Here is a 17,405-nt window from a genome sequence, read left to right on the forward strand (position 1 = left end):
CTACTAATGCATGAGTTGAGGTAATGGTGGTTATAACAATCCCTACCAGTGCGTAAGGAAAGGCTCCATGGAAGCGAGTGGTCCTGAAAGGTGGCCTGGCCCAGTTAGGCAGGTCTTCATCACTGAGCAGCGGCCTCACGTGAGAACGTTCTGTACTGCCTTCTGTTTCTGTTTCACCCCATTAATTGTGCTAAAGGAATGCACTTAACACCTAGTCTGGGTAATCTCATTTAGCCCCAGTGGCTGCAAAAGTATTAACGCCATTATTTGAGGCATTTCAAACTGGGCCAAATGCCACACTCCACAAATGCAAGAGACCTCCCTCCTTTCGTGATTATGGGCCCCCGAGGGAGTCTGTGTTCACACAGACCAAATGTGTCCCACCAAGGCAAGAGATCTGAAAAGGAATGTATTTGCTCTATTACCCTTTCAATGCCAAGGCCTTCCCTTCTCAATCCTATTCCCCTGCTGTCTCCTGACTGGTTTCAGCTCTTTCACAAAAGAAAATTAAGAGCACAAATATAAACATCAAGTTACAACAAAATTTCACAAAGTGCCAAAGTTAATTTGCGCATCTGAAAATTAAAAATGACGCAGTTGCTTCTGGATAACTATCGATGGTAACTCTGCGAGAAAGGGCCACAGAAAAATCCAGGTAGATCCTATCCAGGGCAGCGCTGGAAGCACTGATCTATGGGAGAAAGAGGAGGGGAAAGGGACTTACTAACATACCGAGCAGAAAGTTCACGTATCTACTGGCTTCAGCAGCCTTGGCTGATGGACCGTGTCGTACAGAGGAATACAATCTAAAAGCACTGTTACAGAGGATTTTGAAAATTTTTTGTTTTGCTTTATTTTGATTGATTTGGTGTTCTTTGGTTTCCTGAAGCTGCCCCATCGTTTTCTGCCCATTACAAGAGATACCTAAGGCCCCAACCTTATCCATAATTCTTGGACACATTGCGCCCTTGTTTTGTGATAACCCAGACTTTTCTCCCTCAAAAAGTTTTCTGGACTTAGGTTACGTAAATTGAATTGAACTTTCTGAAATGAAAGATCAAAGTCATTTCCTCTTAATTCTTTGTGGTGCTTCCTTAACTGTGAAAATTCTTAACAGTACAGCCCCATTCAGTGTACGTGTGCTGGTGGACAGGACAGAGTTAAGGAAGGGCTGACTGTCACCAACCACGAGGGCACAATCTACTCACCGTCAGTAACTAAAGGAATGTGAACATATATACTGCACACGTGAGATAACCAAGACTCTACATCTGAGTTTAGGTGTAGCAGGAGGTTCAATTGCCATCCTCTCCTGTCACAAGTGTTTTGAGTTTTCCTTTCAATAATAATGGCTGCCGTTTGCTCAGCACTAGCTTACTCCATATTAGACACTGTGCTGAATACCTAGCAAACATTATTTAATTTGATGTTGGCAAATAGTCCTATGAGATAGCTACTATCTTTAGACATATGTCAAAAAAATAATTTCATGAAGACTTTTCTCAGAGAGAAACTTTAAACACACACACACCTTTAGTCAGTCTCTCTTTCCCTGTGTCACAGTTCAGTAGTCCTGGTACCAGTACATAAGCAAAATCAATGTAGGATGTTTTACCAATAGTCCCACCTAGAGGCAGGAGGATGAATAAGCTAGAAAATATTTTTTCATGTTTCTTCCAGAAAGGTTCCATTTGATCTTGAACTTACTTTGTGTTAACATTTTATCATTTTTCATAGTAGATTTTCTGCAAGCTATAACAAAGTAAGAATGAAATGGGTCTGCTAAAGATGTCAGTGAAAAGATTATGGGATTAAAACAAGAAGTGGGGCTGGTTCCCAGAACTGTCTATTTAATCTCCAGCGAGTCACTAGACATACTCCTGATAAACTTCACAATAACCACATCAACAAAGACTCTTAAGGCTGTCTGATTTTACCATTCCTGTAGAATTTTATCCAAAGAAAAGTCTCTTTCCCTGTCACACTTCGTATTGTTTATACATCACAATATCTCCAGTAGGGGCCCACGGCCACTCCCATCAACTGAAATATCTTCCTATTAATGTTTTTAATGGTAACCAATATTTAGCCCATGAAATATTTGTTTGATCTACCATTGTTTAGATATTCACATTTACAACGACTCTTCTGAAGCCTCACCTCAGAGGACCAGCTGAACCCAAGGAATTACCCAGGAACTATGGATGTGTAATAATTTAGTCTTAAACCTGGATAGTTCAGTAGTGGGTAAGACTTCTCTTAGCTGCATAATTGTGGAGGAGAAGGTGAATGTGGAAAGATGTTAATATATCCAGGGTCATTGACACAGTTAGAACTTAAACACAGACCTGACACCAAAGCCCATGCCAGTGTATTTTTCAAAAAGTAGGCTGTGAACTGCCTGCATTACAATCACTCGGGATGCTTATCAAAAATGTAGCTTCCTGGGCCTCCCTGGTGGCACAGTGGTTGAGAGTCCGCCTGCCGATGCAGGGGACACAGGTTCGTGCCCCGGTCCGGGAGGATCCCACATGCCACGGAGGGGCTGGGCCCGTGAGCCATGGCTGCTGAGCCTGCGCATCCGGAGCCTGTGCTCCGCAACGGGAGAGGCCACAACAGTGAGAGGCTCGCGTACCGCAAAAAAACAAACAAAAAAAAAGGTAGCTTACCAAAGAACTGCATTGTCAGAATCTCGCGGGTGGATACCAGGCCTCGGTATAATTATCAAGCACCCTCTGACTGTTAACATACAGAACCGTATAGCCTCCTGATGCTGCAGGAGAATTACAGTGCACAAAAATGTTTGGGACGTGCAGGAGTGGGGTACACAGGTTTCTGAAGTTTCTGCTGCAATCACTGAGCAATCGCAGGGTTTCACAGGTGACCCAGGTGGCCTTGGCATATTCAAGACGGGGCCAGAAAAGGACTTTCTGTTGTCTGTGGCCATATGGAGTTAAAGTTTGCACTGTTCCCAAAGTCTCCAAAGAGAATTTGGTGCATGAAAAAAGAAGAGCAGAGGTGGGCATGGACTACAATGAGAAAGTGAATTTAACAACTTGGGGAACGTTGAAAGGCTCATTGCAGGGCCCAGCCTACAACTGGTCAAAAACAGTGAGGCAGGAAAAAGATGGGAACGTGCCCCAATCCTCACCTATTTTTCTCAGGCTTCCATGGATGTTGCCATCAGGTGATTGATTACAGCATTCCCTGTTGCATAAATGCTTAGCAGCAACTTATGAAAACAAAAACTCTTCCAAGAGGGTAACATGCTTCTTCTTCTAAAACAATCTGTCCAAAAAACTCACAGCTGAAAATTCAGCTCACTACATTTCCCCACTCACCACATTCTATAGAAAATTCTAAGGCATGCAGATGAGCAGGGAATTAACAACAGTGCTCAAGGCTAGAAGTACTATTCATTTGAAAAGAATGCTGTCTTGAATCAGTGGACCATGATTCCACCAGGTTTGTGTCTGGGTGATTCTAAGATGCATATGTTTTTCTTCCCCAGTCTCAGGAGGCTCAGGTGCTGAAACAATTGGCAGAGAAGCGGGAACACGAGCGAGAGGTCCTCCAGAAGGCTTTGGAGGAGAACAACAACTTCAGCAAAATGGCAGAGGAGAAGCTGATCCTGAAGATGGAACAAATTAAGGAAAACCGTGAGGCTAATCTAGCTGCTATTATTGAACGTCTGCAGGAAAAGGTAATCATAACAGAGTCCTGAGCAGATGCACACATTCGTATGCAACACGGCCAGATGAACTCTCAAATGCCCAGGCACCAGAGACTTAATCAATCTCTGCTGCAGGTGCAGAAGGCACCTAACCCCATGGGCAGGGTTTCCCGGGGTAGCATGGCCTTAGTGGGCACTGAAACATGGTTGAGGAATGGGAGTAGGACTTAAAGCTGGAATTCTGTCAGATTTTCCGGTGGTGAAGAGTTTGAGGGAGGCTGATTCCTGCTTTTCAAATGTATAACAGACTTCAGCACAAATCTTAGGAACCCATCTACTGGAAAAATATTAAATTGGAAATATTAAATATTTCATACAATCAGTAATAAATGACAATAATATATAGTAAAGTAATAAATTTAATATTTAGTCTAATAATTAATATATAATATTAAATATGTAAAGGTTTTGTCAAAATATATTTGGACATATTTCCATACATTTGGAAAAACATATTTGTCAGAATACTTATGAACAGAGGAAAACCCATTCCCTCCATGTAGGAAAATCTACACTAAAAGCTAGTAGGGGAACTTCATTTACTCAAGTTGTGGCATCCGGGTGCCTTTCTTCTCACCAACCTGAACATATAACTATTCCCATCAGTCAGGATGCACAGCCCCGGAAATCCTCTAGAAATTGTTCTCAGAGCCACTGTATCTTTTACTCAGGATAATTGTGAATCAACCTTCATCTCTCATCCTAGGCCCTAAAAAAATAAAAGCAAATGGCATTGCTAGGAATGGGGCATGCTGATCTTATTCCAGAATTGGCAATTAGACCTTTAATATCCAGCACAAGATTTATATCAATCCAAGTGGTGGGATGAATTGGGAGATTGGGATTGACATATGTACACTGATATGTATAAAATAGATAACTAATAAGAACCTGCTTATAAAAAAAATAAATAAAATTAAATTTAAAAAATTTTAATTTAATTTAAAAAAGACATATCAATCCAAGGCTATCCAGGAGCATTACTGTTTTTTAAAATTATGCATACTCAAACACGCAGCAGATCCTTCTTGATTTCAGTTGTAAAATAGTTCATAAAATTTGCATATTTAACTATTATTTCCAGAAGTGCTGGATTTTAATGGGCAATTTATTTCTCTCTGTGTATTTTTCTTCACCCACCCCTCTAGCCAGCTCCTTTATTCTCCCTTCTCACTCTCATCCAGAATTGGTCTCCTCCCTCCATGCATACGTACTTGCATACACACTTGCATGTCTACATACATGCATACATACGTACATACATGCATACATACAGTTTGTCCTGGAAATAATCAACCTGTGGAATGCTTAATATTCCTGGCATCAAGCTGCAGAATCTCCAGGGGTGGGACCCAGGCATCCATATATTTTTTTTAACTCTCCAGATGATTCCAGCATGCAGTCAGTTTTGAGGACTAGCGGTTTGTAGCTTTTTCTGTTGTAAATCTCAGCTGACAGCATTTTATCCTGTGCTGAATGATGCAGCCCACATCATTTTGAGGGCCACATTTTCCCTGGTATTCCATAGCTAAAGAGACACTTTTCAAATCTAATAGAATCTTTGACCAGTGACAGCCAAGATCTGTTATCTTCTCAGTAAAGTGGAGATTATCCTTAGAGCATACTAACTTTACTTCCATTTGATGTATTTTAAGTACATTGTAGATTTTTTGTTGACATATGGTATATGTGTTTGTATGTACTAAAACTATTATGCTTCTTCCTAAAATAAGACAAAGTTAGTTTTTTATTGTGACTTTTTTTGAATGAAATTACTGCAATGAAGTTAGAAATTAAAAAGAGGATCAATAATAATAATTATGCTGAAAGTGCATGAAACTGCCAATATAACATAAGCTTTTCTGGAATCTCCCGCATCAAAAAATAATTATCACTGAAATGACATCTATTAGTTAGATAGTCATGAGGTGACCACACTAAGTGCCCACCATTTTGACAGCCCTCACTGGCCCTACCGATTAGCCAAGAGATGTGATACAATTCCACGTGAGCTTTTGCAGCAATCTGCCTACCACCCAGCCCTCAGTCCCCCTCCTCCTCAATTAATCGAATTGAGCATTTGAGCAGAGCATGTCCCTCGATGGTGGCTACGATGGTATCCTCAGTGTCATTCACTGATGAATTCCCACAGACCTCTCAGAGTCTCAGCCATGTTAGCACAAGGCCTTTAGATAAGACTGAAAGCCTAAAGCAAAATCAATCCCGGTTGCATTTTAGAACCTACTGAAGAGCTCTTTTAATTGCGTGAAGGCTGAAGACATATGCAAAATAATCTGGATGTAGAAAGGATAAAAAATGTGTTTTCTTCAGGGAGTAACATTCTGTGATTCTTTTTCTAAGAGATGATTTTGATGATATATAACTCTTTAGATAGAGATTTCAACCATTATCAATTTCCGTCTGTTGTAACCTTTCATTCTTCTCATCTGACTTTTTTTCTTTATCATTCTGATTCACGAATGCTATTTGCGTAACTATTTCCTATGGAATATGTCTGATAAATGAATAATGAAAGGAAAAAGAGGATTAAACTAGCTTTCACTGATTTCTCACTGTAGGCCAGGCATTTGACACATACTATGGAATTTAATCCAAACTACAGCCCTAGAAAGAAATACTGTTATCATCCCCATTTCACATCTAAGGAACCTGGTCCTTAGAGAGGTTAAGCCATTTGGCCAAGATCACAAAGCTAAGCAGATCGCAGAGTCTCAGTTTGAACCCATGTCTTTTTGACTCCAAACTTTTATACTAAGCTAAAGCTGTAACTTTGGCCATCCTAAAACTGCACAGTAAGCAGATTTGGCAGCGGCATTGGATGTTGATAGTGCTCCCATGACCAACGTCATCTTCATGTATGAAAATGTGCTTTCCTGCACTCCTGACTCACTCCTGACCCCTCTTTTGTATTGCAAGCTCATAGTTATCAGCAAAAAGAAGGATTCTGATGATGTTGAATCTCATCTTGCATTTAAATACTCATATAATAGGATTTCATGGATTGGAATTGATACCCTAGGTCATCTAGTTCAAGTCTTTTGTTTAGATTTGATACTTAGTGAGGTGAAGGGGATATTAAAAGGTAAAGTAAAAGAAAGACCTCATATTTCTTCACTTCCGGTACAGAAATCTCTCTAATCACATTTTCTCCAAGAGTCAGAATTTTTTCCTAAAACCATCTCTTACACATTTTTGCATATCAAAAGAATATTTGCATACAAGTGCTTAAGCACTGTTATATTGATGGGAGCCAGAGGGTAAATTGTAGAGAACATTGTAAATTCAGATCTGCTTCACTCTGTCTAACCCAGCGTGTCTGACAGTGCCTGGCAAATATTAGAAGCTCAATAATGAAATGAATATTATCGAAGAATAGACTTGACCTCTTGATGCGCTTTCTCAGAGTGTCACGACTCCCTCAGTAACCTCTTACTCAAGGTCTGACAATTGCCAACATTTTGCTGATTAAAAAAAAACAGACTATGTTGAAAATTACACGCCCCCTGCATATCTGCCTTTGATCCTCCCACATTTTTATACAAAATCACATTACAATTTTGAGTATATATTTGATGATTTGAATGTAAGGTTTTCAAATAATAGTTTTATTAAAATGCTTGAAAATAAACAATATTTTTCCCAGAAGCTCAGCATTTATTTAAATTTCCTTTTTTTTTTTCATGTTATCTCAAGCTCACAGATTATATTTGTTCTTTCCTATGGCAAAATCCATTTCTTTGCAACTAATTTTGAGCTGAGTAAGAAGTGTGCTCCAAAGTAGCCTACTAATACTGATTATAATCTTTCCTGTTATATTATAAATTTGAGTTTATATGAGTCTTTAGACTTGAGGCTGGTTTTTTTCCTAACATAGTGATGGTCTGGGCTTTCTCTCAATTTTTGTCAGAGCTCAGGTCTTAATAATTAGTTTCTTTCTGCATGAGAAAAAGATTTTATGGCATCTTTTTCCTCACCATAGCAGAACAAAAAGAAAGAAGAGTCAGCTGCATTCATGCTAGTTCCCCTGTGACATTTCCAGACAAGACATGATTTCTCTATACATGCTTTTTCCCTCTTCTTTTCATGGCTTTTGAATACAGACAAAAAGCTCATTTAAACCAATTAAATAAAATTGCTTTTAAACTCTTTCTGTAGAATCAACTTCCTGTTTACTCTATCTCTGTATCTTTGAAAGAAATGTAGGGCTGTACATGCCTTTCTCTCCCAGAACCTACATTTGAAAAGACACATTTTTCCACACAACTATAAAATTTTCTCCTCACGTTCACATTGAGGCTACATAGCAGTGGTTGAATGGGGGCTGTATAGCCAGGGTCCCTGGGTTGGAGTCTCAGCTCTGCTGCTTCTTAGTTTTGTGATCTTGGGCAAGTGACTTAGCCTTTCTGTGCCTCAGTTTCTTCATCTGTAAAATGGGCACCAGAATAGAGACTCCATCACAGGATTGTTTCGAGGATCAAGGGAATTAATACAGGTAAAATCTGTACCTATGCAGAACTGGTACATATTAAGTACCTAATAAATGCTTAGTATTATAAGGAACCTATAAGCAGAGACTCCTTGAGATTAATAGAGCTTAATGATAAGATTTACTTTATAGCTGGTCAAGATCATTGCCTCTGAGCTAAAGGAATCTATAGAGCAGCAGTCCCCAACATTTTGGCACCAGGGACTGGTTTCGTGGAAGACAATTATTCCACGGACCTGGGGCGGGGGGTGGAGAATGGTTTGGGGATGATTCGAGTGCATTACATTTATTGTGCACTATATTTATATTATTATTACATTGTAATATCTAATGAAATAATTATACAACTCACCATAATGCAGAATCAGTGGGAGCCCTGAACTTGTTTTCCTGCAACTAGATGGTTCCATCTGGGGGTGATGGGAGACAGTGACACCCAAAGTGTGTTGCTTATGTCCAGTCTACTCTGTAAGATGCAGCTTAATTGTCACTTGCCACTCACTCATAGGGTTTTGATATGAGTCTGCAAGCAGTTGATTTATTATGGTCTCTGTGCAGTCAAACCTCTCTGCTAATGAAAATATGTATTTGCAGCCACTCCCCAGTGCTAGCATCACTGCCTCAGCTCCACCTCAGATCATCAGGCATTAGATTCTCATACGGAGCGCACAACCTATATCCCTCGCATGCACAGTTCACAGTAAGGTTCGCGCTCCTATGAGAATCTAATGCCGCCGCTGATATGACAGAAGGCAGAGCTCAGGCGGTAACTCAAGCCATGGGGAGCGGCTGTAAATACAGATGAAGCTTCGCTCGCTCGCCGCTCACTTCCTGCTGTGCAGCCCGGTTCCTAACAAGCCAGGACCAGTACCTGCCTGTGGCCTGGGGGTTGGGGACGCCTGCTATAGAGCCACAAAAAATTTCTGGAGCTGCAGGGGGAGAAAATAGCAATATAAATAATATTCTAAATAGAAAAATAAATAATACTAATAACAACTAATATTTTAAAAATTCAATTTCAATTTAACACCCACTTATTTATCACCTATGATAGGCAAGCCCATGTGCTTATAATCATCCAAGGCAGAACTGTGTACTAAAAATAGAATTCCACCTTTCCTATCAGTTCCCTGCTCAGAGAGTTTAGTTCCCAAATCAAGTTTAGTGCCCCAGATCCTCATGTAAATAAACATTTATTGATCATGCACTATGTGCAAGAGAACCTGCTGGGCCCTGTAAGTGGAACAAAAGTGAGAAAATGCAGCCCTGGCCCTCAGCGGGCTTCTAAATAAGCATCTGCCTAAGAGAGCTGATGAGACAAGAACAGAAATGACCAAAGCACAAGTTAGAATAAAACGGCTGTCACGTAAAAAGGGAAGATCAATGCAGGTTTTCAAATGGAAAGTGAAATAGTTTTCAGTCTTATGAAAGTCTTCACAGAGAAAGAGACAACCGCTACAGGGATTAAAGAGTCTGTTTACTATCCTGGTGGATAGAACTGGAAGACTAGGAATCTCATGCCTTGAAAAGTGCATGAAAAGACACTTCTGTTAAACCGAGAAATCAAGCAGGCGTAGGAGACGGGTGGAGGGTAAGACTGGAGAGGTCATTTGGACTCAAGTTTTGTTGTTGTTGATGTTGTTTTGCGGTACGCGGGCCTCTCACTGCTGTGGCCTCTCCCGCTGCGGAGCACAGGCTCTGGACGCGCAGGCTCAGCGGCCATGGCTCACGGGCCTAGCCGCTCCGCGGCATGTGGGATCTTCCTGGACCGGGGCACGAACCCGTGTCCCCTGCATCGGCAGGCGGACTCTCAACCACTGCGCCACCAGGGAAGCCCCTGGACTCAAGTTTTGAAAGATCTTGACTAAGGGGTTAAGAATTTAGGAAGTATACAGAAAGTCTTGTTCCTGCATCTCATCCTCCTAAAGTGTCCACTGTCCATTATAATCCCTTAAAATGTTAGGGAAAAGGAAAAACGCTGTTCAAAATGATAGAGAAGACAGGATGATATTTTATTGCTATTCTCTGGATTTATACAGTAGTCCTAATAGTCAAAATTCTCTTAATCAAAAAATTTTAAATATTTTTTTCATTCTCTTAATCATATGATCTTTTGTTCATCATTTTAATCAAATACAGTGATAAAATTTTTTTAGACACTATTAGTCTTCTATGATCTTCTATAATGTGACCCTTATTGGGTTCCACGTTTTCCTTTCTTTGAAATGAGAACATTTCCTAAAGGTAGATGCTAAAGGGGGTTACTTCCAGTCAAGCGCATAGTAGTCAAATTAGTGGGCGGGCCCTCCTCGTCGTCTGTGGACCAGGCGAGGCTCCTGATGTCTCGTCTCCCTTCGGTGTTTTTCAGGAGAGGCATGCTGCGGAGGTGCGCAGGAACAAGGAACTCCAGGTCGAACTGTCTGGCTGAAGCGACGGAGGGTATGGCACGCCCCACCATTAGTAAATCCCCCTGCCTATATTATAATGGATCATGCGATATCAGTATGGGAAATGTATGACATGGTTTAAAAAGAACTCATTATAAAAAACAAAAAACAGAATCAAAAATAAAAAAAAATCAATGCGGTCTCTTTGCAGAATGTTTTGCTTGATGTTTAAAAAATACCTTGGATCTTATTTTGTAAATACTTACATTTTTGTTAAAAAATACAAGTATTGCATTATGCAAGTTATTTCATAATCTTACATGTCCTGTAACAGGCTTTTGATGTTGTGTCTTTCCACTCAAATGAATTTGCTAGGTCTGTTCTTTTTGAAGCTCCCCATGTCTGACTCCATTCCCTGCCCTTTTCATTCCAACAGAAAAATGAGGTCAATAGACAGTCTTTGGTGCTAGAAACCCACCATTGCCTACTGACCTAGACAGCTTGGTAATCTCTGAACTTGACTGAGACCATACCTAGATCACAGGTATTACAACTCCACACAAATGACCACATTTGTCCGCTCATAATCTACTAACTGCCTAGGAACTACAAAACCAGGCTAAGAAAAACCACTACTCGTAGCATTTACTTCTGCTTCTACTGGATTATGTGCTACAAATGTGCTCTGGCGTTAGAAAGGGATGGATGAAAAAGACAGATCTGAGATCAATCTGGGTAGAAGCAAAAAGCTGAACCTTTTAAAGTGCTGAACACAGATCCTAACCCAAATGGTTCAAGCAGCCGTGAAATCGCTTTTCATGAAGTGGGCTTATTCTCTAGTTTAAGTTCTTTTGATGGAATGAATTAATGTGTCAGGTGGCTTATTTGTGGATGCCATGATTGATGATGTTCATTTTAAGCTCTTACCTATAGTACAAGTACATGATGCTACTGAATATTTTTCCACTTGGAAACTGTGAGCTGATTGTTGCATTCAAACACACACGCAAACAAAATCAAAAACACTGCGGACTTTCACTTAAGCTGGTCTTTCTTCCCCAGTGTGAGGCAATCCTGCCTATTTAAAAAAATATTTATATATATTACTCCATCTATGAGGGCTGATGCAGTCAAGGGGGCTAGGCAGGGCGTTTGTGCCAACTGAGAGAATCAACAGATACCCACCATAAGTACCTATCGCAGTTTTGAAGTCGTTTCTCCCCCAACTCCCAACTCCCGAAGGTTGCTGCCTGCATATTTACTCTTCATTAGTGCTATTTTCCTGTATGTCATTGTGAGCAAGCTGTGATTAATAAAGAATTGGAGTTCTGTGAACTAATACAGGTTTGGTCTGTTCTCTTGCCCCTCCATGTGTCAGACCCTGGAGTTCAGCTTTTAAAAGGGTGGCTGTTGGATTAGGCAATCTCAGAAGCAAACACAGTAATTAGAGTTTGAAGGAAACCAGGGCCCTGCTGATTCACTTCCCTTCTGGAGCAGCAGGAAGTATCACTTTTCTCTCTCCCTCTGACAGTCCAACACAGCAGGAGAGGGCTTCAATCTGTTCCCCTTAAAAACATTCAAAATTGAAAGAGATACCACAGGTTTAGACTGATAATTCTGCAGGAGACAGCCCTTCTCAAAGAGCTTGGAAGCTTCCTGGCACCGTCTCATGTTCTCCCACGCGGCCACAGGACACCTTCCCCAGCCTGTTAAAATATGACTTCCCTGCCATACTGCCGAATTTTGCACTGCCAATAAACACACTGCACACACGGACACAGCGGGGGCGTGTCAATGACCCAGATGGATACTGCAGGACCAAAGGAACCACATCCAGATTTAGCAGAAAATCATAAATAATTGAAACCACACAGACTTATGAATAAGCAAACTGAGCTATTTGTCCATAGGAGTGCTAACAAGCCAAGTTTAAGGTGGAGGCCACCTGGTCCCTATCTTGAATATCCTTTATTTGTGGGCATCTAACACTGCAACCATTGATACACATCCTTAAAAACATGAATTCCATGATCTTCCTTTCAGAAGTCAATCAGAGCTTCTGATTAGCATAAAATAAACTATATTTTCACACTGATTTTTATGTTGTTTAATTCAGTAAACATTACTTGAAGGGCTTCCACTGGGCCAGAACCTGTGATTAAGCCCTGGATTTCCTCAGGATTACGTTTAAATTGTGTATATGACTTTGAAATGTTCTTTAAAGAAAACTCACATAATCCCATTGATTTGAAGATTCACCCTCCTCTCATCTCTTCTACTCTCAAAAATGTGTGAAACAGCTGAGGACTGATAAATGTCATTCTCCTCCCTGGATCAGGCACCAGACTTTACAACACTTCAGAGGAGAAAGCAGAAGTAAAAAAGTCTACCCCTCGCACCACCCCTCCCACTGAGGGAGAGAATGAGAAGGGAGACACGGCACCCTTGACTTTAGCAAGCAATCATCTCTTGCATTCCCAGGCTGGACAGGACAACGGTCCTTGACTTCTAATCAGGCAATTTGCTGAAAACTGCTAAGGCAAACACAGAGCCTAAAGCAAAACTAGCATCCTCAAGCTCCCCCAAATTATCCCAGATCATCTTAGATTCCTCTCTGTCCCCAGTGCCCACCTCCAAGTGACCATCAAAGCAGGACTGATTTGACTTCCAAGTTGCCCCTCATTCCTTGCTTTTCTGCTTTCATAACGACTGCCCTAATTTGGATGCTATTAGACTCTTACAGGAGCCAACTAAGAAGTCTCTTCTGTGCCAGTCTACAGCCTCCTCTACACGCTGATCAGGTCTCTCCCACATTCTACTACCGCCTCCCCTTTACCAGCAGAATAAAATCTGCACTTCTTCACATGACATTAAATTGTCCCCAACACACCTCTCTTTTCTCAAGAATGTCATTTTCCTTAGACACCAAACTATGCATCCTGACATACCAATGGCATGACATTTCTGGCCTCCATGCATATGCTGTTTTCTCTGTCTACAATTATCTTCACTACAATATCAGTCACAAGAGCCTAGCTTGCTCTGTAGTAAAACCCCCCAAATGTCAGTGAAATAAAACCACAAAAGTTTATTTCCTTCTCCTGCTGTACATGTCCAACATGAGTCACAGTGGACGCTGCTCTGTTTCACTGCTCACTCTGGGGCCAAAGACCTACAAGGACTGCCTCTATCTGGAGCATTGCTGGCCACCATAGAAGAGGAAAAGTGTAACCAAGGCCAATCACGTGCTGACTCTCTTAAAGCTTCCTCCCATAAGTAGCACAATTTATATGTCATTGGTCAAAGTAAGTGATACAACCACATTCGATTCCAAATGATCAGGAAAAGTTCCATCCCATCATAAGCCCAGAAGGAGGAAAGCCAAAAATATTTGGTAAGCAGCACCAATGACTGCCACCCTACTGGTCACCAAATAGCAGGTTGACTCTCCTTCCCACATGTAAAGTACACTCACACTGTTCCTAAGATATAAAATTCCCAAGTGTCAATTGTCCATGACATCAAGCTCAATGTCCAGGATCTCTGGCTGGTGCACAGTACTTTTTCCGACAGATGTGGATGTGAGTTCTCTTGACAAGAGGCAAGTAAATTTAAAATACAAGTTATCTTCCCTAACATATTCAATATACGGTGGTGAAATGAGGACAGATAAATCACAATAAACAAGCTTGTTCTAAAGGGGAACGATAGGGAATACATGGCATTCACTGAAGATAGAAATTCTGGTGACCCATTGGCCAGTCATTATGAGGGTCCTCCTCCTTTGGGATAGGGAACATTCCTTGCTTCTGTCTCTATTCTACTCCCAGAGAGGGGCTCCCCATTCCATGGCTCTTGGCTCTGTCACCTGAGCAGATCTTCCTGTTCCTTTATTCCCCTTAGGGCATTGGAGAATACGCCCTCCATGGAACCTGAGCAGCTCCTTGCCAGCTCGCTGCCCACCAAACTTGTAGATCCAAGACTCAGTACATTTTTACTATCATACCCTCACATATTATTCCTCAACCTGGCAAGAAACAGATGGCATACTATAAAGGGGTAAATGAAGTATATTTAATGAAGATTCTTTTATAAGGATGTGGACAGATTAAAAGAAACCAACAAAGGATGGTGAAGGACCTAGTGTGTACCACCAGAGAGAAGCCATTTCCACCTATGGCCTATAGATCCAAGAGAAAGTTGTAGCTGTATAAGAAGGCTGTCTGATCAGGGGCTATGACCTTAAAGAGAGGAATTCAGCCTCTAGCAAATGCAGCCCGGCAAGGAGGGATCCACAGAATAGAGTAGCTTTCTTCTCTTACTCTTCCATCGGTAGCCAAGGACTCACAGTGGCCAAATCCAACAAGAAACCAGAGGGCAAGGGAACCCAGGTGAGGCAGTGTGTAGAAGTCAGCCTCTGGAGCTGAGCAGGATGAAGAAGAAAGGCAGAAAGAGAATCTGGAAGGGCAAACGGAGGATATGGCAACCTGTAGTACAGACCGCCGACATAATTAGAGAACAGTGCTGATGACAACTAGGATACCTTCTATTTGTTTGTCATTAGTGCTATTCACTAAATATTTCTGGCTTCTTTTTTTCTGGGATTGATTGCTTCCCTGACACTTCTAGTTAGGCGTGGTTGTGTAATTCCCTTCGCTCAGTGCACGTTGTGTGGGAGTAACCCGTGCCCCTTCCAGGTGGAAAACTTAAGAGGAAATTCACAATTCACCATGCCCGATTTCCCCCTGCTACCACGACCTGGAAGAAGATAAAGCAGAGCTCAGCCCCCATCTGTGAGAGACTTGTATCAGGAATGGGGTAAACTCTTTTTGTTTTATGCCCTTGAGCTTTGAGGTTGTTACTCACTAATAATTATTAATGAATTGAAATTCTTTTTACCAGCACACACCATAACTTTTAGCCAACCACATCATCCCCAGTCTGAAATTGAATGTTTCAACAGCTTTCAAGTGGCTTACGTATTTTCAGTTCATTTGAGTCCTAAATGGCAAAGAAACCATTTAACACTATGATATCGGGAAGGAGGCCTGACCTAACCAACTGAACTATTTATCTCAAATATGAAAAGGCGAATTGAATTTTTTCATTGGTTTATTTTGAACTGTAGTCACCTGCATTGTTTTAAAAGATAAGAGAGCATAAAATTAAAAACCTTATACAAATTCTAGCATACAAAAATCTTCACATACATACTTGTGCCAACTACCTCTAAAGGTTATTTTCCTAACACACATATTCCCATGACTGAGGCTTCAGTAGACCCTTTTGTGTATGAAAGGAAGTAATACGTTTGACTAACCTGACACAAGCATGGAATATTGTGAAGGATTCCACTTCAATTAATGGGGACTTCCAGAAAGTCTTTTAAAACCTGCTTGTGATGTTTCCTAAATACTAGTTAAAAAAATGTATCATTTCAATTCTGTAGGCTACATGACAGACACTGAGCTAGACTACATGTTATATGCAATGGCACATACAGTCATTGAAATGATCCTCTCTCTCTCTCTCTCTCTCTCTTTTTTTTTTTGGCCGCGCTTCATGGCATGTGGGATTTTAGTTCCCCAACCAGGGATCAAACCCGTGCCCCCTGCAATGTAAGCGTGGAGTCCTAACCACTGGACCACCAGGGAAGTCCCCCCTCTCCCTCTTTTTGAGTCGCATTCAACTCTTCTCTGTCCCTCACCTCCCACCACCCAGCAGGGTCATCTCATATGGAGGGACAAAGATGTGATAGAAGCCAAACTTCAATCCAACGGGGCCTCTCTACTAACTCTCAGGTTAGTATTAAGCACTCAGGTCTCTGAAGAAAAAAAAAATGCTATCTTCTATCCTATTCCAATCCTATTGTTGTATTTTTTTCTACCCATCTTAGCTTCTAGAACCTGTTTCTCTTCCTTCACCTCCCAAGCACCTTTCAACCTACCACCATCTGCCTTCTGCTCTCACCTCTCCAGTGAAACTGCTTTCACCACTACCAATGGCCCCTTTGCTACTAAACTCCCAGTCTGGCCAAATACTACTCAGGATCAACTCCAGTCCCTTCCTTCCCTACAGATCCGTCCTTGAACACTTCATGCCCCAATAGACTGGTGAGCCGCATCGCCTATGTGCTCCCAAAGCACCCTGTGCAAAATAGTGTAGTGGTCAAGGGCATGGGCTCTGGAGATTAAGGTCCCTAGCTCTCTGACCCTGAGCAAGTTGCTTATCTTCTTTAAATGTCCTTACCGATAAGCTGGGGATGATCTCATAGTCAATGTCTATAGTTGACTGAAGCATTGTCTCAGCTCTTCACTCTCTCCATGTGACTGCAGGACCTCTCACTGGAGAAGGCAGAGTACATTTCCCCACCCACTGATGTTGGGCTTGACTATGCATCAGACCTTGGCCAATGGAATAATACTGGATTTGCCATGAGTCAAGGTTTTAACAGAGCAGAGGCTTGCCAGCTTATACTCCTATGATCTGTCATGGAAACATGTCCTGGAGGAGCTGTTGTAAACAAGGAGAATGTGGAGGCACGTGAGCAGACCCGAACCCAGTCAAAAGCCTGGAGCCAAGCCCAGTTGACCAACACTCTGAAACAGAAAAAATACATATATATGCAAGAAAAGTAAATATTTATGGTCGTGAGCCACCGAGGTTTGAAATGGTTTGTAACACAGCGTTGTTATGAGATGTTTAATGTAGTGTCTGAGAAGACTGCTGACAACATTAAATGAGCTAATGTAAAGGATCTTTACACAGCACCTGGTAC

At 41.4% G+C, this 17,405-nt stretch overlaps 1 protein-coding gene across 1 annotated transcript in view; it reads left to right on the forward strand.

Moving 5' to 3' along the window:
• STMN2 (stathmin 2) overlaps positions 1-11,947 on the forward strand; it is a 50,258-nt gene extending 38,311 nt beyond the window's left edge. Inside the window, exons 4-5 of the mRNA XM_060115778.1 lie at positions 3,512-3,703; positions 10,609-11,947. Of these exons, the coding sequence (XP_059971761.1) occupies positions 3,512-3,703; positions 10,609-10,668 (252 nt within the window). The 3' untranslated portion in view covers positions 10,669-11,947. The remainder of the gene's footprint in view (positions 1-3,511; positions 3,704-10,608) is intronic.
• Positions 11,948-17,405: the final 5,458 nt, after the last annotated feature.

The sequence above is a fragment of the Mesoplodon densirostris genome, chromosome 13 (assembly GCF_025265405.1).
Source record: "Mesoplodon densirostris isolate mMesDen1 chromosome 13, mMesDen1 primary haplotype, whole genome shotgun sequence".
In the NCBI taxonomy this organism is placed as follows: Eukaryota; Metazoa; Chordata; class Mammalia; order Artiodactyla; family Ziphiidae; genus Mesoplodon; species Mesoplodon densirostris.